The 25547-nt window shown below is 43.8% G+C and overlaps 1 protein-coding gene across 1 annotated transcript in view; it reads right to left on the minus strand.

Moving 5' to 3' along the window:
- CFAP61 (cilia and flagella associated protein 61) overlaps window positions 1-25547 on the minus strand; it is a 252242-nt gene that overhangs the window by 121741 nt on the left and 104954 nt on the right. Inside the window, exons 13-16 of the mRNA XM_060032942.1 lie at window positions 23432-23558; window positions 18928-19005; window positions 16578-16784; window positions 13579-13713 (exon numbers count right to left, since the gene is read on the minus strand). Coding sequence (XP_059888925.1) covers window positions 13579-13713; window positions 16578-16784; window positions 18928-19005; window positions 23432-23558 — 547 coding nt within the window. The remainder of the gene's footprint in view (window positions 1-13578; window positions 13714-16577; window positions 16785-18927; window positions 19006-23431; window positions 23559-25547) is intronic.

A 25547-nucleotide genomic window follows, 5' to 3' on the forward strand; every position in this document is an offset into this window, starting at 1 on the left:
TACTGAGGGGAAATCGGGGTGCTTTTGGCCAGCAGAGCTTCACTATGGTGACCAGAAAGTGCTCCCTGAGCCTGACTCCCTGGAAGCACGGCTCCTTTTGGTTAAATATATAAACTACCATAAAACCCTCGATTATAACAACTACCGTGGTGATCATTTCAATGCACTGAATTATATTTTTAAAAAAACAAAACAAACAAAAGCTAGGACATGATTGAAGATCGCCAAGGTGGGAGCCAGGGTATAGTGTGTAATTCTCAGTTATCACCACAGGTGCCCAGCCCTGGAGGGCGGGAGCCGGCAGCACAGTGGCTGAATCATGTTTGATATCGCGAAGAAGCAGCCATAAAATCCTTTCTGGCTCCCACGCTTCTTCCACACCTTATTTATTCTCTTTTTTTTTCTCCCCTGTTTTTAAGTCATGCTTTTTGTTTTCTTCTTGCTTATTAAGTTGGTTACTATGGAGATCATGACATCAGTAATCTTGACTAAGCTTAATGGTCTTGAGGCAACATACGGGGTAAAGGGTTTTATTCTTCCTGAAAGAGGTTCAACCCCAGACAAGAGCAGCAGCCTGAGGTCTGAGGCCTTCGAGCTGCTTCTCTGACTGGGGAGGGCACATGGGGGAGGGCACACGATGGGGGTGGGCAGAGCACTGGGGAGGGAACACGGTGGCGGAGGGCACAGCAGCTCCCCAGCCATGTGGCCAGAATGGGCAGGGAGGCCACACCCCCAGATACCCGGCACTTCAGTTTCCAAGGCTCATTTAATCCTTTGCCTCTGACGAACACAAATGCCATTTCCCTTCAGATTCACCGAGTGTGTAAATAATGATAAATAAACTCGGACAGCTTCATGAAAATTACTAAAATGTGGAAGATTTTAATGCACCTGTGCTCAATTTGAATGTAAAGCCTCCCTAGACTCTTGGTCTGTTTGGTGTTTTTCCTAGTCTTTCACATCTTTCAAGAAAGCATGTCCTACATTGCTTCCACTAGAATTTATTAACAAGATGTACCATCTAAAAACGTTCACAAAAAGACCTAAAAGTTAGACTTACGCACTTTCTAGTACAGGCATCTATTGACATAAAATCACGTCGTGACTGAGGGGCTATGCTTGTATAACTCCTCCAGGGGATAGAGGGAGCGGGCCAGCCCCGCGAGGAGCCTGCTGCGTCTGCAGTCCGTGTGTACATCACTGCCATCATCATAGTCAGCTACTGTTTTATATTAACAGATGCAATTCATTCCTGCCAAGTGCCCAGCCCCTCCTGACCCCCAAGCAGCAGCCAGGAGACACCAGCCGTCGTACACACGCGCCTCCTCATTTCGAGGCAGAGAGCAGGTTGAGAGGCTTTGGGGCCTCAAGAGAGCCTGACTTCTGAGTCCCAAAAATCAGAGTTGATGCTTCAAACAACAGATTTCAGAAGAACACGTGGTGACGGCAGAGTCTGCTGTCCCAAGACCAGATGAGGAGGCCAATTGGAGGGAGGGAGAGAGAGATAAATGCAGCCCACCCTCTCCTTCCCTCAGTTAAGGCCGCAAAGCGGAAGGAGGGGGCAGGATCCCCAAGGGGGTTCTGAAGAACACAGAGGGTAGAGAGGCCTGAGCCGCATGGGGACGCCCGGCTGCCTCTCCCGAGAAGGCGGAGCTGCTTGAGGGTGGAGCCAGGGCAAGAGAGGATGAGGCCGGCCAGGAGCTTTCCAAAGAGGGAGGAAGGGAGGGAGGGAGGGAGAGGGTGCGCATGCTCCAGAACCTGAGTCCTGACCCGAAGAGGGGACCCCACTGTGAGCCCTGAGGGCCATCTGGGAGCCTGGATACCAAAATGAGGGATGGCTGAAGACAGGCTGAAGCTCTGAAAATGAGCAGATGCCTGTGAGGAGGGAACACTCCTGAATGGACTCCATTTAAATGGTAAATGGCTAACTGTGCCTGGAATCAATGGAGATTCCTTGTCCTCCCATCAGGTGGAATGGAGGCTCCAAGCAGAGATCCAGCTGAGTTAAAGGAAAACGGGGAAATGAAAGGCTGTTGGCCACTTGCACACCCGATTATCTGCTTAAAAATCTACGTCTCACTGTACTATATGTATCTACAATGGAATACTACTCGGCCATAAAAAAGAATGAAATGATGCCATTTGCAGCAACATGGATGGACCTAGAGATTCTCATACTAAGTGAAGTAACTCAGAAAGAGAAAGACAAATACTATATGATATCAGTTATATATGGAATCTAAAACATGACACAAATGAACTTATCTAAGAAACAGACTCACAGACATAGAGAATAGACTTGTGGTTGCCAAGAGGGAGGGGTGGGGAAGGGATGGATTGGGAGTTTGGGACTGGCAGATGCAAAGTATTACATATACAACGGATAAACAACAAGGTCCTACCGTATAGCGCAGGGAACTATATTCAATATCCTGGGACAAACCAGGATGGAAAAGAAAAAAAATGAATAAAAAAAATCTACATCTCACAACAAAAGAGAGTGTTCCTCATGCTGGCGGCTTACTTAGATAATGCAAACACACTGCAAGGAGAAATCATCTTTTAAAGCTGGGAATCACTAGCTTCCATTTTCAAATTCTACAACGTTATCCCTTTTGATTAAAGAGATAGTAGCTTTACCTTTGACCTAGCAAACCGTTTCTAGGAATTTACTGAAATGAACTCATGATGAATGTACTCAAAAAAAATAAGGATGGACATGGTGGCATTGTTTATAATGATAAAAATTTGTCAAGTACATTAGGGAACTGGCTACAAGCAGCAGTGGTGGCTCTCGGGATCTGGCATCCCTACACTGTGTCCCGGCGCCTCAGCCCAGCAGCTGCTCGGCCTGGGGAAGCTGATGTCACTGAGGACATGTGAAGCAGGAAGACAAAGCATGCTGCATTCCACAGGAGCTGCTCTCGTGAAAATGCGAAAGCAGGTGGGCAAGCACTGGTTAAGTGACTTTTAAACCCCTCATTCACAATGAAGATACAAAAGCGTTGGAAGAATGGACAGAAGAGGATTTTTCTGGAAATTTCCTCTATGAGAACTGTTGATGTGCTGTGGGCCGCATGCCACTCCACCCCTAGGAGGAGGGCTGGGGGGGTGTCTCGTCCTTCAAGTCACAAGACGAGGGTTTGGGAGCCTCAGAGACCCTGGAGTGAGTTCCCACAGTTAGTGGACACAGCACAGTGGCATGTGGTTCCCACCCATATTGACGAAACTGATGAGCCGGCCAGCTGCTGGAAGGCTGGAGGGAAGGTGGCCGTGCTGGGCGCATCTGCTGACCAGACAGCCTGGGCTTTTATCGGAGGCCCTTCCTGTAGGGCTGCCTCCAGGGGCAAATCAGATTCCGGCCACAGAGTTGGAGGGTGCATTGCCTGCATTACGGGATGCAGGTGGGAGGTTGAGGCACAGGAATCTCTAAAGAAGCTCCAAGCACACGCATGAGAAGAGCCGCCCGGCCCACGGGGCAGGAGCCACCCTCTGACACATGCCTGCTCTCCCAACTGTCCTTCCCTGCCCTGGTCCCAATTCCAGAAGGACTGGAAATACAGCTAAACAAGATCGAGAAACCAACAGGCTTTCTTTCCGAAAGCTAAATAATAATAAGCTAAATAGATGCTAAGCGGAGGGCATAGTGAGTTAGAGAGAGCAAGGAGGCCCCACCCTCCTTCCCCAGCTACCGGCTTCAGTGGAGATATGGGGAGGACAGACTCTAGTCTTTAGATGACAACTGAGTTTGAGTTTTGATTATTACACAAAATAAAACTGGACATTTTACAGAATTAAGACCATGTTTTGTGATTTGGAGTGACCCCCTGTAACTACCTAAAACTGACCAGAAAAGTAACAGGACTTGCCCACTCTCTGTCTGGGTCCATGGGAAACCCGGCCCCGGGGAACGTATTCTCAGGGGGACTGATGGGAGACAGAGATCAAAGGGACTCATGATTATTCCCACAAGTCCTGCTGGATTAATGTTCAGTTACATAACCAAACCTCTCCTAACCTCAGTTTCCCCCACTGCAAAATGGAGAAAATAACACATAAACTTCTCTGAGAACGTGGCAAGATAATCCAAGTGGGCACATAACACAGAGCCTGGCACAGAGGACAAGGAGGCCACCCAAACGACGCTCTAGAATACACAGTGACACGCGAGATGTTCACAACATCGGAAGTGAAAAGGCTTGTTTCAAAACACTATGTGCTGCAAAGATGCTCAACATCACTAATTATTAGAGACATGCAAATCAAAACTACAATGAGGTATCACCTCACACCAGTTAGAATGGGCATCATCAGAAAATCTACAAAGGGAACCCTCTTGCACTGCTGGTGGGAATGTAAATTGATAGAGCCACTATGGAGAACAGTATGGAGGTTCCTTAAAAAACTAAAAATAGAACTACTATATGACCCAGCAATCCCACTACTGGGCATATATCCAGAGAAAACCATAATTCAAAAAGACACATGCTGGGCTTCCCTGGTGGCGCAGTAGTTGAGAGTCCGCCTGCCGATGCAGGGGACGCAGGTTTGTGCCCCAGTCTGGGAAGATCCCACATGCTGCAGAGCGGCTGGGCCCGTGAGCCATGGCCGCTGAGCCTGTGCATCCGGAGCCTGTGCTCCACAACGGGAGAGGCCACAACAGTGAGAGGCCCGCGTACCGCAAAAAAAAAAAAAAGAAGACACATGCACCCCAATGTTCATTGCAGCACTATTTACAATAGCCAGGTCATGGAAGCAACCTAAATGCCCATCGACAGACGAATGGATAAAGAAGTTGTGGTACATGTATACAATGGAATATTACTTAGCCATAAAAAGGAATGAAATTGAGTCATTTGTTGAGACGTGGATGGATCTAGAGACTGTCATACAGAGTGAAGTAAGTCAGAAAGAGAAAAATAAATATCGTATTTTAACGCATGTATGTGGAACCTAGAAAAATGGTACAGATGAACCAGTTTGCAGGGCAGAAGTTGAGACACAGATGTAGAGAACAAACGTATGGACACCAAGGGGGGAAAACTGTGGTGGGGTGGGGATGGTGGTAAAAACAAACAAACAAACAAAAAACCACTATGTGCGTATAACTCCGTATTTAATTGCATGTATTTTTTTTCACAGAAAATAATCTAGAAGTGAAAACACCAAAGTATTAAGAAAGGTAATCTATAGCGGATTGCAGGTTTCATCCATTTTCTCTTTACTTTTTTTTCCCCTAAAATTTCTCCTATCAATATGCACTGCTTTTGTAACCACATATATTATTTTAATCAAAGGGAAAGATGTAACTTCCCTAGTGGGCATCTGCAGCTCTAATTGTCCCCTTTGTCGTTTTATATCCCCAGCTCCTTTAAAATACACAAAGCAAAGCTTCCTGTTGGCGGGCGTGCTTTTCCTCCCTGAAGGCGGATTCTGAAGAAGCCACTTAGCTGCGAAGGCCAGCTCCTGCCTGGTAGCTCGGGTCCACTCGGGAGCCTTGCTGGGCCGTGGCGTCCAGAGCTCTGCAGCCGGCAGCTGGCGCATCCCGAGGCCCTTCTGGACCTCCGCGGCCTTCATTACCCTGGCTCTGCAGGGAACAGAATGCATTTTCCCCCTACTGGGTTGTGGCGAGAACCCCATCAGCATCTAAGAAAGCCTCAGAATTTTTTTTTTTTTTTCTGTTGGTAGCTGTTTTAAAAGCAATAACATTATTAAAGGTGGGCTGAAGTGCTGGACGTGCTGGTGTGAACAACAGAAAGTCCTCCACGTCACTCCTGGGGTCTGGATGGGCATTCCCTGTGCTGCAGGAGCTCTCTGAAACATTTGTGCAGGCCCCTGGGAGGCTGACGGGCCAGAGAGGGTGAGGCAGGGAAGATGAGTACAGGAGAGATTTTATTTTAGAAAAAATCTCTGCTTTCCAAAGAAATGAAGCTTAGATTGGTGGTGTACTGCCAAATATGTGTATGGTGCTCTCCCAAAGCAGTGAGAAAGCTCCACTCCTGAAACTGAAGGAATGGTCAGGTTCACGGCTCAACCATGGCCTTGAGTTGGCCAGCACCTCGCCACCTACTAGCAGTGATGCTGAGCCTGATCTAAGAATGAGAGTACGAAGTGGTGCCGTCACTTGGGAACATGGTCTGGAAGTTCCTCAAAACATTAAACCTAGACTTACCACATGACCAAGCAATTCTACGCCTAGGCATAGTACCCAAGAGAAATTAAAACATACATGCACATAGAAACTTGTGCACAAATGTCCACAGCAACACTGTTCATAGTCGCCAAACAGTGGAAACAACTCAAATGTCCATTAACTGATGAATGGACAAGTAAAATGGTGTATGTACACACAACAGAGTATTATTCAGCCATAAAAAGCAATTAATGGGAACTTCCCTGGCGGTGGTCTGGTGGATAAGACTCTGTGCTTCCATGCGCTCGATCTCTGGTTGGGGAACTAAGATCCCCCATGCCGTGCAGCACGGCCAAAAACAAAGGAATCAAATACTGGTAAGTACTGCAAATTGCTTGAACCTTGAAAAGATGCTCAATGAAAAAAGACAGTCACAAATACCATGTATTGTAGAGTTCAGTTATACAAAATGCCCAGAAAAGGCAGATTCATAGAAACAGAAACTAAAATAGTAGTTGCCTAGGGCTTGGGGTGGAGGGAGAGGGAGTGACTACTAATGGGTTTCTTTTGGGGAGAGGTGACAAAAATGTTCTAAAATTAGATGGTGATTGTTGCCCAACTCTGTGAATATATTAAGAACCAATAAATTGTTCAATTTAAGTGGGTGAATTGTATGGTAGGTGATTTATATGTCAATAAAGCTGTTAAGGGGGGGAGGGAAGATGGAGGAAGACGGTGGGGGGTGGGGGGAGAGAGAAAGAGATCAACTCTCCTATAATATCTATCCTAGAAAACGATGATAAGATACAGGATTGATTTTTGACAATACCGAGATATTAAGAAGTAACTTTACTTTTCACAATTTCTTATCACACCCTAGAGACCTCCTTTTGCTACTCTACCACAACTCAATTTCTAAACAGCGTCCAGGCGGGTCCATCACGCCGCCAGCGCACCCCCACCCACCCCTCACCTCCTGAGTAAACCTTCAGTTGCTCATCCTGGGCATTTACTCGAGGGTTTTCTAACAACACCGTGAAGCCACACATAGCATGGAAGTGAATCTTGAAAAACGGATAATGTGACCCACATACGGGGTTATTATTTTTTTCCACCTTTCCCAGCAGCTGCCACTATAATTTCGAAAGGTTTATAACAACGAGCTGACACAGCAAAGAGAGACATGGAGATAGCCTGGATCAGCTGCTGTCCAAAAAGTGACCCCAGGGCTCTATCCTGGACCCCTGTGTCTGCTCCCAGCCCAGCCAGGGTCAGGCTGGCACAGGAACAAACCCAAGGCTGGATGGCTCAGCCAGGAGGAAAATCCAGCTGTTCAGGCAGAAAGCCAATTATCCGTGGGTCACCTTTTGATTATGTAGCTGGTGCCAAAGATCTGGGAGATTCCAAAAGGTCTCTGTCAAGCCATCTTCCTTTTCTGTGGTTTGGTTTTCCTACAATAAGCTATGATATCACTGCTTTAACTTTTTAGATAAGAGAGCATATATAATGGTATGAGTTTTGGCATCCAACTGCCTGGGTTTGAAGCTCTGTCAAGAATTCGCCTTTGGCCAAGTCACTTACTCTCCCTCCTGCAAGCCTGTTTTCTTTATGTACATTGAAGACGACAGTAGCAGTAACTGTTTACAAGTGTTGATATGAGGATTAAACGTCATAACTCATGGGGAGCCTTTAGCGACAGCATGTTAGTAATAGTAGTAGTAGTTGTTGTTTATTACCCTGTAACCTTTATAAGAGGGAGGAATTTGATAACAAGGAGAATAAATCACTGATTCATAAGTCATTTTGATGTACACATACACTATGTACAATACTAAACTAGATAGTATTCAAAGAATTGGAAAGAAATGACCATACAACTTGTATTCGTTTGAAAAAGAAAAAACCTCACAAAGGAATTTATGTAAATTATTCTAAGAATGTCAGAGAAAAGGGTTCATCATAAATAGGAGGAAATGCATTTCCCACAGGTAGGGTAACTGTAGGAAATGGCGGGAATGTGGCTTGAAAAAGCAAACTGGACTCATGGCGGTGATTTGAAGTGGGTTAATTTCATTTCAGGAAACTATCACCATGGTCACATTAATAATGTTCAGTGCATATATGATGTTGAAAAATATGGGTTTGCATTTTTAGAAACTTCTACCAAGGAGATTCTAAAGGGCTAATTTAAACACACACACACACACACACACACACACACACACACACACACAAGTACAACCAAGGAAAGTCTAACGCGGGCAGTGAAAGTTTCCAAGTTTAAGGAAGGGGTTGGGGAAACAATTAAGCTGGGGAAAATCTAGCAGGTGCTGGGAGAATAATGCAATTTCCTAGGGCAGCAGATGTACAAGTGAAACAGTATCCAGCAACAGTCCATCAGATGGTAATTATAGCTGAACTGGGGAAGAACAGCCCAGATGAAAGGGGCGATTCAAAGGGTAACCGAATGCCAGAGCGTGACATCTTCCTGAGAGATCACACACTAGGAAAAATCGGGCCAGCACTTAGCTCCGAGAAGGGGGGTTAAACAAACCGTCATTTTTCTTTTGTAGAAGGACAAAGGGAAAACAGAGGCTTCAAATAATTCATTAGTCGAGATTTAAACAGACCGTCACCAATAAACAACCACAAAAAAAATAACAGGTGTTGATCACTCTGAAAGTCTGATTCCTGAGATGATTCTGTCATCTGAAAGAAGATGGATTGATCTGGTACAAAAAAATTTTGGAAAAAAAAAAAGGAAAGGTGAGTTGACACTGTAATTCTATGAATACTAGAAATCAACATAGAGAACTAAAGTGATTGAAGTGGATAATGGGGAGCATCTCTTAATACTGAAGCAAAGGTAGGAGCTTTTTAAGTTCAAAGCAGATTTTCTGGTGTTTAATATGACAAGTAAGAGTCATTTAAAACCCCAGTCTTGGAAAGGAAACCATGCCTCCGACCAGACACATTCCCTCCCAAAGGATTCCGCAGAACAGGTCTGACCCCGGCGGGGCTCAGGGACCCATGCAGCCCTCTCCGATCCCTGGTTTAACCAGCCCTGAGCAGTCCCACGTTAATACTGACACGGGGCTGTACGCTCCCCGAGGACAGGGCCCCTGTCACGGTCATGTTTGAATCCCTACGTGGAGGCAGGAAGGACAGCAAGCCAGCTTGCCCAAGGAACCACCCGAAAGTAAGCGTGGGTCAAATTGGTCCACAGTCTGTAATTAATATGGCCATCAGTTCATTCAGCCAAATTCTGAGCACTTCCCAGATCATAGTTCGCATGCAAGTGGGCCACACTGATTCATTTCATTAAAAATTCCCATGATAATAATTCTCAGAGGGCAAATGCCCAGGCCAAGACAGCCCATTCAAGCTAAGAAACGAAATCTTCTCGGTCCATGCCACGTGGATTACGGTTAGGAAAAAGCCTTCTCTTATCCACGTATCTCTGCTGGTTGACTGTGGCGACATAATGAACCTTCCGGGCCTACCTCGGTGATGTGTGATGAAAACCATTCACATGTTTTCCAGGTCCTTTCTTGTGACCTGACACGGGGCACACTGTCAATTGATACGAATGACAGGGACAGTTTGGTGGCAGGGACACCGACTCATCTAAACCAGGCAGCAGCTACCTGACCTTGGGGCGAGCGGAGCACACTACCCTGCCACGCAGTGATGAATTTCAATCTCTGCTGGCTTGTGCCAGAGTCAGGTTGGCAACCCACCGAGATGAAACGCTTTCTATCCCATTACTCATGCCTGAAGTGATCTGTTCCCTTGAAGACTGGCTTCCTAGGTGAAAGCCAGGGAACGGATGGTCAGTCTGAGATGGGATAAGAAGTATGAAAGGCCAGTGCCCAGCGAGAGCAGTGTGTGGACACGTGAGGGCGCTGAGGGTTGCTCGTAGCTCCGGGCAGAGGGGGGTGTAAAACTTAAAGGGACAAAGAGAGATTCATTTAGTAAGACAATCGCTCAACTTCAACGGCTGCGGTACTATTTGCTCTGCTAAGAAATCAATGTGCTTAGGACCCTGTAGAAAGTCCTCCAAAAAGTTTTCCATCTGGCTCACCTTGACTCAGATAATCAGCCTAAAACATTAAATCCGCCTACAATGTTTTTTAAAATTTAAAATAATGTAATGTAGTATTTTAACGTTTGCATGTCTAGGCTCATCCCATGTGGATTCTGCTCTCAATAATCCTCTGGTCCAACTTTAAGATTTCTAACATTTTCACTAGACCTTGTTTACTAAATCTAAATCTTTACTAAACCCTTCTCAAGAATAAGTGTAACAAGCAGCGGTAAAGTGCTTCTTAAAAAGTCAGAATTCACCAATACAGTAAACAACACAGCACAAAGTGGCGGATACGAGCACCAGCCCCACCCATCTGGTAAGTGGTTGTCTTCCTGGAGCAGGGATTTAAAAACCCATCCTTGGGGACTTCTCTGGTGGTCCAGTGGGTAAGACTCCGTGCTCCCTGGGCTTCCCTGGTGGCGCAGTGGTTGAGAGTCCGCCTGCCGATGCAGGGGACACGGGTTCGTGCCCCGGACTGGGAAGATCCCACATGCCGCGGAGCGGCTGGGCCCGTGAGCCACGGCCGCTGAGCCTGCGCGTCCGGAGCCTGTGCTCCACAACGGGAGAGGCCACAACAGTGAGAGGCCCACGTACCGTGAAAAAAAAAAAAGACTCCGTGCTCCCAATGCAGGGGGCCTGGGTTTGATCCGTGGTCGGGGAACTAGATCCGACATGCATGCCGCAACAAAGATCCTGCGTACCGCAACTAAGACCCGGTGCAGCCAAAATCAATCAATCAATCAATTAATTAATTAATTAAACAAAATCCATCCTCTGCTAGGTCTTGAAATAAGCCGGGGGCTCTGTGGGGACACAGCACAGAGAGATGGCCATGAAAAAGCTTATTAAATGTAAGCAATGATTTCAACTCATAACAACCTGGGAAGTCATGATAGGATCATTTTATTTTATTTTATTTTATTTATTTATTTATTTGTGGCCGTGCTGGGTCTTCGCTGTTGTGCGTGGGCCTTCTCCAGTCGCAGCGAGTGGGGGTCACTCTTCGGTGCAGCGCGCGGGCCTCTCACTACAGATGCCCTTCCTGTTGTGGATGATGGGCTCCGGGCGCGCGGGCCTCAGCAGTTGTGGCACGCGAGTTCAGCAGTTGTGGCTCGTGGGGCTCTAGAGCGCAGGCTCAGTAGTTGTGGTGCATGGGCCTAGCTGGTCCGTGGCATGCGGGATCCTCTCGGACCAGGGCTCAAACCCGTGTCCCCTGCATTGGCAGGTGGACTCCCAACCACTGCGCCACCAGGGAAGTCCCAGTAGGGTTGTTTTAAGTGAAATAAAATGTTTTCTCTGGCTTTTTCCCCCACCAGGAGCTCCAGCTCACCTCAAAGTCATCCAGGTCTGTAGATTCCCAGGGTTGGGGGTGGGGTGAGGATGGGGAAGCTCCAGAGGTTCAGGAACACGGCTCTTGATACCAGGTGGCAGCCCCGTGCTGCTCCCCGTCCCCCCCAGCCATACCACTCACGCCCCCTGGGGACCAGCTGAAGGTGCTGGGGCTGCGGGCTGCCGCCAACGTGTGAGGGCTTCTCTTGGCCTGGCCACGTGGTCTATCCCAACTCAAAGGCATCTCAGCAGTGGCTGCAAGAGGGCAGCACCTCTCACACAGAAGCTACATCTCTGTACTTTGTACCTGTGGCCCCTTCTCCTGGGATCAGGAGGATGTCACATTAGCTGTGTTTCAGTGACAGATATAGATGAGGCCACCCTTCCTGACCCCGACACACTCTCTTGGCTCTCATTCCAAAAGAATCCAATCCCAGGATCTCCACACACCAGCAGACCACCTGGTGGTCGACCCCACAGTCCTACAGATTTGCCCGGGGCCCCTTCCTCTCTAGAGTGTGATGCTGGGGCCCTGCTACCTAAGGACACACCTGTGGTCTTAGATGAAGTGATGACATGTATCTGTTGCAAGATGATAAGGGAGGAAGAAGTGGGTGAGGCTGTAGAATATGCAAAACTGGCCAAGAGTTGAACCCTGTTGGAGCTGTTTCTGCGCAGCCCATCGTGTGGGCTGAAACACGTGCCCGTCTGCCTTCAGAAGCTTTTAGAGCAAGTGCGCAGAGTAATTCTGTGTCTGTTAAACCTAGTGATAAAATAATAGGACCTGAATTTGGTCTCTGTTTTTAATCTCCTTCTAGGATTTCACATTTCACAAAACTATCAGTCTATGAGGGACTGTACATTAAAAAAAGAAGACGAGGTCCCTCAGCACAGACAGAAGGAGAATCCCTGCTTCGTAGAACTTGCTCTACTTTTGTACATGCTTCACATTTTCCATAATGAAGATTTGGGTAGAGCAAAAGAATTGCTATTCGTTTTTAGTCTCTACTCAAATACAAAGTTAGAACTTAGAAAATAAATACAAATTTATTTTTTATTTTACAAATATAAAGACTTAGGATTTTACATAGGACTTAGAGCAGCCTGCCTCTAAGATGAGTCTTGGTGGACCCACCCCCCATACGTAAAGCAGGAGCTGGGGGCCGTGAGGTGACGCATGTCCTGCAAAACTGGGGTGTTGATTTGAGCACCATTTCCAGCGCCATTTTTAGCTCCTTTGCTAAACGTTTGGAGAGTTTAAACTTTCCACTTTCCTCCTTTCTCACAAAGAACAAGTGTCGGCCCACTGCGGGGCGTTTTGCTACCGTATTTAAGTGGAAGTGTGCACATACAGTACAAGCTTACATGTAAGTCAGCCTGACAAAGTCACGCTTCCAGCCAAGTTCCTGAACACGGCTCTGTGTATGGTTGTTTACGCGTACACTTCCACTGAAAGCGAAATCTAGGTTCTGTTTGGTCCCTTCTCCTGTTCTGGTACTAAGAGTGTCCCAGGGCTGTGCACTCTAAGCTCAAAGCCCCCGCCACCCAGGACAGCTGAGACGTTCCTGTTCATCACGCGGACTCCCCCAGGAGGAGGGAACAAACCTAGCTCAGGACTCAGCCCCAAACGTCCTCACGCGGCCAGACCTAGGTTCTCAAACCGAGAAAGCAGAGCATGAAGGAAAGGGGAGTCTGCTTTGAAGCAAGGGGGCTAAACCCAGAAAGATGCTGGGAGGTGGACCCCAAGCCACTGGTACGGAGGCGCAGCAGCCCGCGGCGGCGTCCCCCGTGTGAGGGGGGGTGGCGCGTCACGAGGGACCACATGGCGTCCGCTCTGCTCCGGGCTCGCTGCGGAGGCACCACCCTAGGGCAGGGGCCGGTGGGAGGGAGCCTGGGCTCCTGGATGAAGGAGCAGCCGTTGGGCTCCGGCTCTGCGTATGCAGCGCCGCCCCATCTGCCACGCCCGCCCGCCCGCCCGCCCGCCCGCGCTGGCACTGCGCCCCGCCTGCTGCCGCCGGCTACCCACCGCGTCCCTGGAGACCTCCTTTGATGGGGCGTTGATGCCAAGCTTTTCCAGGGGATAGACAATCTGTCGTCGGGGCCGCACGGGAACCAAGTAGTGGAGGGCGGACGTCAGCGAGTGGGCACCGGAGCTCTGAAACTGGGAGACAGCGACCTCGATGTTAGGGGGAAGGGCGTGGGAGCCGCGCGCACATTTGCCGGCACGCGCCTCGACAAATACAAAACTCCCAACCCGGCCAAACCGGAGGTGGGGGGAACCAGCAAATAAACAAACATACTCTTCGACCAGAGGAATGAATTGTAGATAATGCCTGACACTAATGAAGATAATTACGGGAGTAATTGCATTAGTATCTCTGTGGGAATGACAGATAAACAAGTGGTTTGGTTTATGGGATTTTTCAGCACAAGTATTTTCCCCAGGAGGATATTCTTCTCCGTAGTGATCATGAATCAGCTCGATTTGACCCCATTAAGCTGTGTTATCTGCGTCCTGGTAACCTTTGCGTGTTTCACACAAGCTGCTTTAAGAAAGCACATAGATAAAAATGTCATCTGAGGGGCAATAGGGCGCAGATGTGAAAATCCTCATGTTTGTGAAAGTCACTGCTACTTCAGCTGGACGTCTGTTGATCAGATAAGTGTTTTAAAACAAAAGGATAAAACCGGAGAGTGGGGGAGCGGCGGGGGGAGGGGGCTGGACCGGATTATTCTGCTTTATATTAATACTCAATTGTGAGCTGGATTTATGCTTACTGAAACGGGCTACAATAAATCATGTTTTAGGTGAATGCTTTAAATATTAATTTTATCCAAGTTTTAGACTTGGCAGAGAAAACTGAACATGGTGATCTTTATTTCTTTCACATTTATGAACTCTTAGGGGTTTTGGCGAAACCCCTAAGCTTTGGGTATTTCAACTGTGTAAACCTCAAACTGTCAAACCAAAAATTTTTAATGAGACATTTACCGAATGTAACCTGGAAAGCAAAGAAAGTAAAACGGAACTGTAGCTGTAGTTTAATAAATGACGTGGTTTACACATGACTTATTTGTGGTTCTAAAAATAGCCCCTAGGCCTTTCTAAGAGCTTCTGGAAGGGATTTCTAAAATCCTTCACTATTGAACTTCACTGCCTGATTTTACACACTGAGAAACAGAAGCCAGGGATCTCTAGCCAAAGCTGTGTTTTTAAGCCTGGAAGAGCTCTCAGTACATGTTCTGGCAGGAGGGTGTGGAGAAAACCGTCTTCATCGTGTCAGCCGAAAGCTCACTTGTACTGCAGTCAACTGGGGATTTATTTATAGCAGAATTTGGAGATTCTTACCTGTACTATTTGGTATTGCTTCTTGCACTTATTTAAATGTACGTGTATAAATCAACTAGAGGTGCAGACAGAGAGGAAATCTGTTTCCAAGTGTGTTTCTATGTTATATATACAATAGCGCGTAACATGGTCCTAATTCCACACCATGGAGGGAAATACGTGAACACTCAATGAGTTCAGTTCAGGTCACCATTTTTTAGGATGCATGCAAAAGAACTTTCTACCAACTGGGCACTGGCAGGAAACACTGGGAATAAAAACTGAGAATGTAACATCCCATCCTTAAAGGTCACCAAATTGGCACTTGGCCAAATGTGAAGTACAAAGAAATTGTGCAGGACCAGGATTTTCAGGCAAAACTGTTAAACTTCCCATGTCCCAGGTTCAAATCTGGGACAGTCACATTGCAGTAGGGCTGCATTTTGACAGGAAAAAAATCATCACTAGAGCATATTCTACATTCGCTACCTATCTTTTCCATGTTTTTTCTTCTTTCTCCTCCATTCCTTCTGTTTTTCCCCAAAAGGCATTTGTCAAATAAGATACATTGGTAAAATTACTGTTATGTGTATGTACCCATATACCTTAGATTGTTTTTAAGTTTAATAATTCAGAGCATTTAAAAAACCCACTTAGCTCACCATGGTAACTAAGAAGAAACGTGACAATGTCAGACTCTAGGCAGAGCCTAAGAAAGTTTTTGGTCACGAATGGGATCTTATGGGACAATTTCTACCTAGGGGGGGTAGAAATTTCTACCTGGGGGTTCAGTTCTCAACACCCCTCAAGTCTGCATCAACACTGTCAGTGACAGAGGGACCATCTTGCAGGAAAGAACTGCTTGGGGATCCAGCTCCAAGAAGCCCTTGCCTGTGAGCAAGCGGGACACTGCGTGTGAGCACGTGTGAGCACGTGTGAGTGTGTGGGACCCTCCTACGTAACAGGGCTGCAGCTCTGAACAGGGCAAACAGCTCCAGCTTTACGGCACAAGACAGAATGTGAGCGAGTGAGAAGTGCTATGAAGGAGACGGAAGCAGGATACACGGAAGCAGGAAGCAAGAGCTTGCTATCTGTGCACAGTATACATAATGTATACACAGCAGACACGTGTTTGTTATAGAAGTATTGCTCTATGTAAGTACAAGTATTATGCAGACATAGTGGTACCTACTACATAAAGGTTACGTCAATAACACATATCTCCACTTTTTATCCATCACTTTTATGGGGATGTTATACTGCTGTTTTGCAATACCGTGATAGCACACCAGTATTAAGGACTGAGCTAATTTATTCTATGGGTTCACTACTAGAACATTCTTTGCTTGAAGAACATCATAGGACATTTTGGCCTTCACTAATTCACATGAGAAATAATTTGATTTTCACATCCCTTAGAGTGTTTTTCCATAGCTTTCAGTGTCTGCTTTGTAGATATGGAAAAGCCAACAATTTGTCCTACTAATTTTATGGGTTGTGATGGTTTCAGAAATTCAAAGCCTTCTGGGTTTTCACTGTAGTGTAAGAAAAGGACCAAACTCAATATGGCCATTTGAAATTCAGAGCCACATTACAATCAAAATACATGGAGTGAAGAAGAAATAAAATATGGCACACGACACAAATGACACCGTGACACAGATCTGCTGGAAAAGTGACTTAAGACATTCTTTTACCTTGCCTTCCTTGGCTCGCGGGTAAACAGGGTAGTAGAGACAGGACTTATATCCTAAACGGAGGATCTCCTTCAGAAAAAACTTGGTGTAGTGCTGAAAAATGGGGTTCAGGGCAAAGTGATACAGGTGGCCATGCTCTTCGCGCTGGTGGTGACTAAAGTATATGAAGTCTTCAATATTGTAGTGGGATCGTATGTACTCTATATCCTAAAAAGAGATGTGAGAAAAGACACCTAAGAAGGTTTTAAACAAACGGCATACGCTTTCTGAGAAACATCATTTAAAAATGACTTTAGGTACAATAATGAGAGACGAGTTTTTCCCTCCTATTATTTACGATCTCATTTTCATTGTTAATTTTTTTAAAGCTAAAACTTATGTTTCCTGAAAGTCACTTGTTTTGATGGCTTACTTCTGGAGGGTGGCTCAGAGCTTTGGGATTTGCTCCTCACAGCCGTGCTAAAAACCTGGAGAGCCTTGAGTCCCTGCTCATGGACAGCCTCCCAGTGGCCAGAGCAATGCAATGGAGAAGCAGATATACACTACCGTCAAAGAGCCCCTGCCAACCATCCACACTGATACTCTCATTCATGACATGGAGAGACTTTTGGGGAAAACTGACGAATGCAAAAGACCAGTTAGAGAAACATACAACTCACTCCAGAGGAAACAGAGGTTATCCAGCAAATGGAGGAGAATTTTTTAAAAATTCTACTCAATGTCCTCAGAGATACCAAAAAAGGATCTCGCATAAAACATAACAAACAAGCTCCTACAAAAAAGGAACAATAAGAGAACAAGGAAGAGACTTGGAAGTTAAACACATGAACTCTGAAATTAAAATTCCAATAGAAGGCCTGGATAATAGACTAGATGTGGCTGAACAGTAAATTAGGAAGCTGGAAGATAAAATCAAGAACAACTCCTAGAATGAAGAGTAAGAAGTACAAGAGATTAAAAAGTACAAGAAGAAACGTAAAAGACAGTGAAGGGTCACTTCCATCCAAAAAGGAATGGAGAATAGAGAAAATGGAAGGGAAGAAATCATTAGTGAAATCATAGAAGAAAGATGTTCCCAAGCTCAAAAGAGGCATAAGGTACTTCATAAGAATTTTTGAAATAAAAGGGAAAAACTAATTCTCAAGAGAGAAAGCAGACATACATACATTTATTTACATCAGACTGTATTTTGTCCGTAACATTGGATACTGGAAGATAATGAGAGTAAAAACATCAACACTCTGATGAGAAATAATTTGCATATGAATTCTATTCACAGCTGAATGAGTGTTCAAGTGTGAGGACAGATGAAAACTTGTATATGTGTGTGGACTCAGAGACCCTACCCTCTTCCACTCACGCTCCAAGAATTCTTAAAGATATATTGAATCCAAAGAGAAATGAATCCAAGAATAAGGATAGTTTGAACACATTAGAGAAATAAAGTCATACGAACATCTCCATAAATGCCGAAACACATTTAATAAAATTCAACACCCATGCGTAACAAAAACTTTTAGTAAATTAGAAATAGGAGAGAAGTTCCTTAACATGATAAAGGGTATCTTCCAGAAGCCATGTTCCCAGAAGGGAAGTCTCAATATTACAATTATCAGTTCTGCCTAAATTGTTCTGTAAAGTCTACATAGGCACAAATAAATTCATAGTAAGTATTACAAGGTTTATCTGGAAAAGAAAACACCCAAGTTTAACCAAGAAACTTTAGGCAAAAAATATAAATAAGAGAAGACTTCCCCACCAGATACCAAAGCACGTGATAGTACAATAGATATCAACAAATAAATCCATGGAACAGAACAGAGAGTAAAAATAGACACAGACACATGGAAATTTAATAATATAAAGGCAGCATTTTAAATCAGTAGGGAAAGAATGGACTACTCAGTACTAAATACTTTGGAATAATTGGCTGTGCACTGGGACAAAATAAAATTAGATGTCCACTTACACACGCACGCACGCACGCACGCACACGATGCATGAAAATAAGTGCAAGGAAGAACGCTGGAAGGGATAAATGCCTAACTCTCAATAGTGGTAATCCTTTGGGGAGGGAGCTGGGACTTGTTTTTGGTGGTGGAAGGTTATTTGAATTTTTAGATGGTGAATGTTTTCATGTACTCTTCGCAATATTTTAAACATTTTGAACCGAAAAAAAAATGGAGACTTGAAAGGCTGCCCAGTGGGATGCAAGCAGATCTACAGCCTTCAGAAAAAGAAGATATTCATCCTAAAAAACTAAAAATGAAACTTCAAAAGAGGCATTGTGTACTAATTCACGAGAGGAAAAGGCACGATCAAGGGAAGTAGTATCCACTTCACAATTTACCATTTCATCTCTGATCACTGCAATGCCAACTACTTGTTCTGCAACTTCGGCTACAAATGCCTTCAGTGGTGTTCCATCCTGACAAGAGAAGCAGATATTTTAAGACCCTAAAAAATATTGCTATTAGTGTTTCCGTAAGCTGTCAATAAAGGGTTTCAACCGTGATCACATAACGACAATGATAAAGCCACCATCCTATCACCACTTACCTCTGGGCCAGGTAATAGGTTAAATGCCCTCTTTGTATGCATTTAACCCTCACTTCAACCCCTCTGAAGTAAGTATTACCATTACATCTCTACTTCATTTACGAGAAAATAAGGCCTGGGAGGCTGCCTTGCCAAGATCTCCAGCTGGTACGGGATGGATCTATTGATTCGAACCACATTCCTTTGACTGGGAATCTGTTTTCTTTAGCATAACATCAGTGGTTCTCAAACACTGTCATCCCAGGCCCCCTGTGTCCTGAGGATGCTAAAGAGCTTTGGTTCACGTATGTAATGTCTACCACTATTTTCTATATTAGAAATTAAAACTGAGAAAATTTTGAATTCTTTGATTAATTTTTGTTGAACTTATTAATTAAAGCACATGTTTTAGTTTGATAAAAATATTTAGAGAGAAGAGTAGCATTGTTTCATATTTTTGCAAATCTCTTGAATATCTGGCTCAATGGAAGACGGCTGGATTCTCACACCTACTTCTGTATTGTATTCAATCTGTTGTAACATGTTATTTTGGTTGAAATATATGCAAAAAAATCTGTCTTCACAAAGATACGTAGTTGGAAAAGGGAGAAGTATTTAAATAATATTTTCAGATAATGATGGATATTCTCCTTTGATGCGCCACCAAAACTCAACATGTAGTAAGTAGTGTTTTAAAGATAAGTTGCAATGTGGCTCTGAAGCCATGTCAGTGACCTTTGTATACCCTACTACATTAAAATGTATCGGTCTCTTTTGCACTTTGAATCTTTTACCCATGCATGATTTTTGTAACATCGTGTACTGTCTATCTGGAAAATATTGATTCACCAAGCTTATGCAGGTTTTCCAAACGTTGACCTATTTCATTACAAAATATCAAAACATTGCGTGTGGTAATATCACCGCCAGTCTCATCAGAAAAAGTTTTTTTAAGTTTTGGGAAGCTGTCAAGCTCATGATGGCAGATACTGACTTTCTGAAAGTCTAATTTTTTTGTGAAAGCGTGGACTTTATCATGGGGGAACACATGCTGTCAGTTGTTTCTTTGGAGTGACACTCTCACCTCACTCATTTTTAAGAAAAAGTCTGCCAACTCCCCAGGACTGAATTACCATATTTTGTCTGCCAGCTGTTCTGTGACAATGGTGCTGCTTCAGCCTGCAATTCAAACAACTGCAGAAACATTTTTCTTGAAACAACCAATATACTTCAGCCTGCAGCCAAGAGCAGTATGCGCACGTCTCATTTTGCTACACAGAATACTGCAAATACATGTACTCAAGGGCTAAGACTTAGTAAGTTAATGTTTACAGCTTCAAGGGAAACTGGCTTTCCCTTTTGTTTGAATTTTAATTAAAATGTCTATGGAGATAGTTGCAGATTCACCAGCAGTTGTAAAAAACAATACAGAGAGATTCCTTCTACACTTTGCCCAGTATCCCATAATGGTAACCTTTGCAAAACACTAGTATCATATGACAAGCAGGGAACCCACACTGATGCCATTTCGCGTGCACGCGCGCGTGCCCATGTGTGTGCGTATTAAGATCTATGCAATTTTATCCCCTGTGTAGGTTCATATGTCCACCACTGCAGTCAAGATACTGAACAGTTCCAACACAAGGATTTCATGGGTTGCCTATTATACCACACCTATCTGCCTCCTGTCCCACTTCCATCCTTAACCCTGGCAACAAACGATCTGTTCTCCAGTTCTAAAATGTTGTCATTTCAAAAATGTCATATAAGTGAAATCATACAGTATGTAACCTCTAGGGACTGGCTTATTTTTCCATTTAGCATAATTCTCTGGACATCCACCCAAGCTGATATATGAATCAACAGTGCATTCCTGAATAGTATGGAGGGTCCCTAAAAAAATAAAGTAGAACTACCATATGATCCAGCAATCCCACTTCTGGGCATATATCCAGAAAAGATGAAAACTCTAATTTGAAAACATACATTCACCCCGATGTTCATAGCAGCACTATTGACAATAGCCACGACATGGAAGCAATCTAAATGTCCACCAACAGATGAATGGATAAAGAAGATGTGGTACATATATACAATGGAATATTACTCAGCCATAAAAAAGAATGAAATTTTGCCATTTGCAGCAACATGGATGGACCTAGAGATTACCATAGTAAGTGAAGTAAATCAGAGAAAGACAAATACCATATGATATCACTTATTTGTGGAATCTAAAAAAAATGATACAGATGAACTTATTTACGAAACAGAAACAGACTCACAGACATAGAAAACAATCTTATGGTTACCGAAGGGGAAAGGGGAGGGAGGGATAAATTAAGAGTCTGGGATTAACAGATACACACTACTTACTATATATAAAATATATAAACAACAAGGACTGACTGTATAGATACACATATATTTATCTGAATCACTTTGCTGTACCTGAAACTAACACAACATTATAAATCAACTATACTTAAACAAACAAACAAAAAAACTGGTGCTTCCCTTTGCACTGCTGAGCACTATTCCATGGCATGGAATTGCCACAGCTCACCCTACCCATTCCCCTGTTGGAGGACATCTGGGCTGATTCCAGCTGCTATGAACATTTGTGACCAAGTCTTCATTTCTCTGCGATAAATGCTCAGAGATAACTGTTGCATTTTTTTTTGTTTTTTAAGAAACAGCCAAAATGTTCTCCAGAGCAGGGGTACCATTTCACATTCCCACCAGCAGCATAGGAGTGATCCAATTTCCCCGCACCTTCGCCACACCTGAGTGGTGTCACTCTTCTTTGTTTTAGCCATTCTCCTGGTGCACAGTGACATCCCGTTGTGGATTTTCTGTTCCTGTTGTTGCTGTGAGTGCATCGCAGCAAACTCGAAGGCCACTGGGAAGTTTGGTGACACTGCTTCAATCCACATTGAGGTCCCTGAGGTTTTGCCCACCACTGCCTTTCCGCTGAATATCAATTCAGTGGAAAAGGAAAATAATTTCTTACTCTTATTTTGAGCATAGTTTTTACCTCATAGACTCCCTGCATGTGTCTTGGAGACCCCTGTGTCAGCGAGCCAGGAGGGAAGGAACAAACAAAAAAAGAAACAAAGAGACCAAGACAAACCAAAACAAACAAAAAAAACATGTGCTGGAGGGAAGTTTTACTTTAATTCAATGCCTTTATAAATATTAAACATCTCACCACGTTTGGTGTTTGTTGTCTCCCTCTTGATGAGTTTAAAAAAAAAAACCACATCTGTGGCTACCTAAAATTAACTGAGAGGTTTATCCAAAAGAGCCCATAACTGGGAACTCGCCAGATGACCCCAGAGGCGGAATGAAGAAATACATTGAGGTATATTCATGCAATGAAGCATCAATACTTTACAGCACAATGTGGATGAATCTCACAATCATTGCTGAGCAAAAGAGGCTAGATGTCAGAAAACACACTGTATGATCCCTTTAAATAAAGCTCAAAAGCCAGGCATCTATGATCTTAGAAGTCAAGGTGGTACTAACTGGGGGAAGAGTGACTAAATGAGAGCTTGAAAGGGACTTCCAGTGGGCTGAGGTCAGTCTGTTTCCTGAAACAGGCACTCGTTATGTGGCGTATTCAAACAGTGAAAGCCATCAAACTTTTTATTGGTTAAACTTTTTAATATAATTCATCAAGAAGTAATTAAGCATTTCCCTAGCTACATGCATTGTTCCATGTCTGGTGAAGTTAACTGGCCTGGTCCTTAAGAAAGCAGCGATGATGTAAGGACCACTGCTAGCTTGCCCTCTGCAATGGCAAAAGTACAGTACAGTTACTGTACTAGAAAGAGAACCCAGCATTGGTCACACAGGATCTTCCCAGCCAATCCGATCCTTGAGGATGCAGCCAGCGTCCTCAAGGGTATGGACAGACCCATCACCCAGAAGGGCAAAATGGGGTGCTGCTGGGATGGGCACCAGGCACCCCAAGGATCCACTAACCTTGGTCAGATTTGCCTATTCCAAGCACTGAAATCTAATTTTGTTATATTTGTCTAGATCAAGTTCAAATTTTCTAGCCCCGTGATAAGAATTTAGGGCATCTGATCAGCCCTCATAGGGCAACTAGTGAGAAGAACAGCCCCACTTCCTTAAACCTCAGTTTCCTTGTTCTTTTCTTCTCCCTCCCACCTTCCAACCCCACCTCTGCCACTCCCCACCACACGATTCTCCAACTAGGCCCAAGGAAACTTCTGGGTTGAACATACATGAGTCATAATGGTCCCAAAACATGAGGAAAAGAAGCCAGTCTGGTCATAGCAGGTACTTACAGGGTCCCTGCGAGCCTCGTTGTACTGCTGTAAATCTTCCAATATGCTTTTACTCAGCATGAGGGTGCTGACAAGATTTTCAACACCAGGAGTATCCGAGAGAGTGGCTAATCTTATTTTAATGGTCCTGGGTAAGGAGAGACACATTTTCTTTTTCAGGTTAACGTACTAAAATATGTATTCCGTCCTCCACCCAAATGGAGACAGAATTGTAACAGATCACACTTACATAAAATAATATCTGGTAAAATATTTTTTATATAACATTGGGGTTTGATTAACTACAAAAGTAATTCTTCATTCTAGAAAACCTGGAAAACACACATTTTAAAAAGTGCAAACATTGTAAATCAACTATACTTCAGTTTTTTTAAATTTTAAAATAATTTAAAAATAAAAATTTAAAAAAGAGAAAGAAGAACAAAGAAAACCCAAAGTCAGCAGAAGGAAGGAAATCATAAAGATCAGAGCAGAAATAAGTGAAATAGAAATGAAGAAAACAGTAGCAAATATCAATAAAACTAAAAGTTTGTTCTTTGAGAAGATAAAATTGATAAACCTTTAGCTATACTCATCAAGAAAAAAAGGGAGAGGACTCAAATCAATAAAATTATAAATGAAAAAGGAGAAATCACAACTGACACCGCAGAAATACAAAGGATTATAAGAGACTACTACAAACGATTATATGCCAATAAAATGGACAACCTGGAAGAAATGGACAAATTCTTGGAAAGGTACAATTTTCCAAGACTGAACCAGGAAGAATTAGAAAATAGAAGCCGAACTATCACAACTAATGAAACTGAAACTGTGATTAAAACTCTTCCAACAGGGCTTCCCTGGTGGCGCAGTGGTTGAGAGTCCGCCTGCCGACGCAGGGGACACAGGTTCGTGCCCCGGTCTGGGAAGATCCCACATGCCGCGGAGCAGCTGGGCCCGTGAGCCATGGCTGCTGAGCCTGCGCATCCGGAGCCTGTACTCCACGACGGGAGAGGCCACAACAGTGAGAGGCCCACGTACCACAAAAAACAAACAAAAAAACAAACAAAAAACTCTTCCAGCAAACAAAAGCCCAGGACCAGATGGCTTCACAGATAATTCTATCAAACATTTAGAGAAGAGCTAAAATCCATCCTTCCCAAATTCTTCCCAAAAATTACAGAGGGAGAAACACTCCCAAATTTGTTCTACAAAGCCACCATCACCCTGATACCAAAACCAGACAAAGATATCACAAAAAATGAAAATTACAGGTCAATATCACTGATGAATATAGATGCAAAAATCGTGAACAGAATACTAGCAAACAGAATCCAACAACACATTAAAAGGATCATACACCATGATCAAGTGGGATTTATTCCAGGAACGCAACGATTCTTCAATATATGCAAACCAACCAACATGATACACAATATTATCAAATTAAGGAATAAAACCATATGATCATCTAAATAGACAAGGAAAAAGCTTTTGACAAAATACAACACCCATTTATGATAAAAACTCTCCAGAAAATGGGCATAGAGGGAATCTACCTCAACATAATAAAGGCCATATATGACAAACCCACAGCAAACATCATACTCAATGGTGAAAACCTGAAAGCATTTCCACTAAGATCAGGAACAGCACAAGGCTGTCTACTCTTGCCACTCTTATTCAACATAGGTTTGGAAGTCCTAGCCACGGAAATCAGAGAAGAAAAAGAAATAAAAGGAATACAAATTGGAAAAGAAGAAGTAAAACTGTCACTGTTTGCAGATGACATGATACTATACATAGAAAATCCTAAAGATGCCATTATAAAACTATTAGAACTAATCAACAAAATTTGGTAAGGTTGTGGGATACAAAGTTAATGCACAGAAATCTCTTGCATTGCTATACACTAACAATGAAAAATCAGAAAGAGAAATTAAGGAAACAATCCCATTTACCACTGCAAAATAAATAAATAAATAAAATACCTAGGAATAACCGACCTAAAGAGGTAAAAGACTTTTACTCAGAAAACTATAAAAAACTGATGAAAGAAATCTGAGATGACATAAACAGATGGAGAAATATGCCATATTCTTGAATTGGAAGGAAGAATCAATATTGTGGAAAT

Source organism: Delphinus delphis, chromosome 15 (assembly GCF_949987515.2).
Source record: "Delphinus delphis chromosome 15, mDelDel1.2, whole genome shotgun sequence".
Taxonomy (NCBI): Eukaryota; Metazoa; Chordata; class Mammalia; order Artiodactyla; family Delphinidae; genus Delphinus; species Delphinus delphis.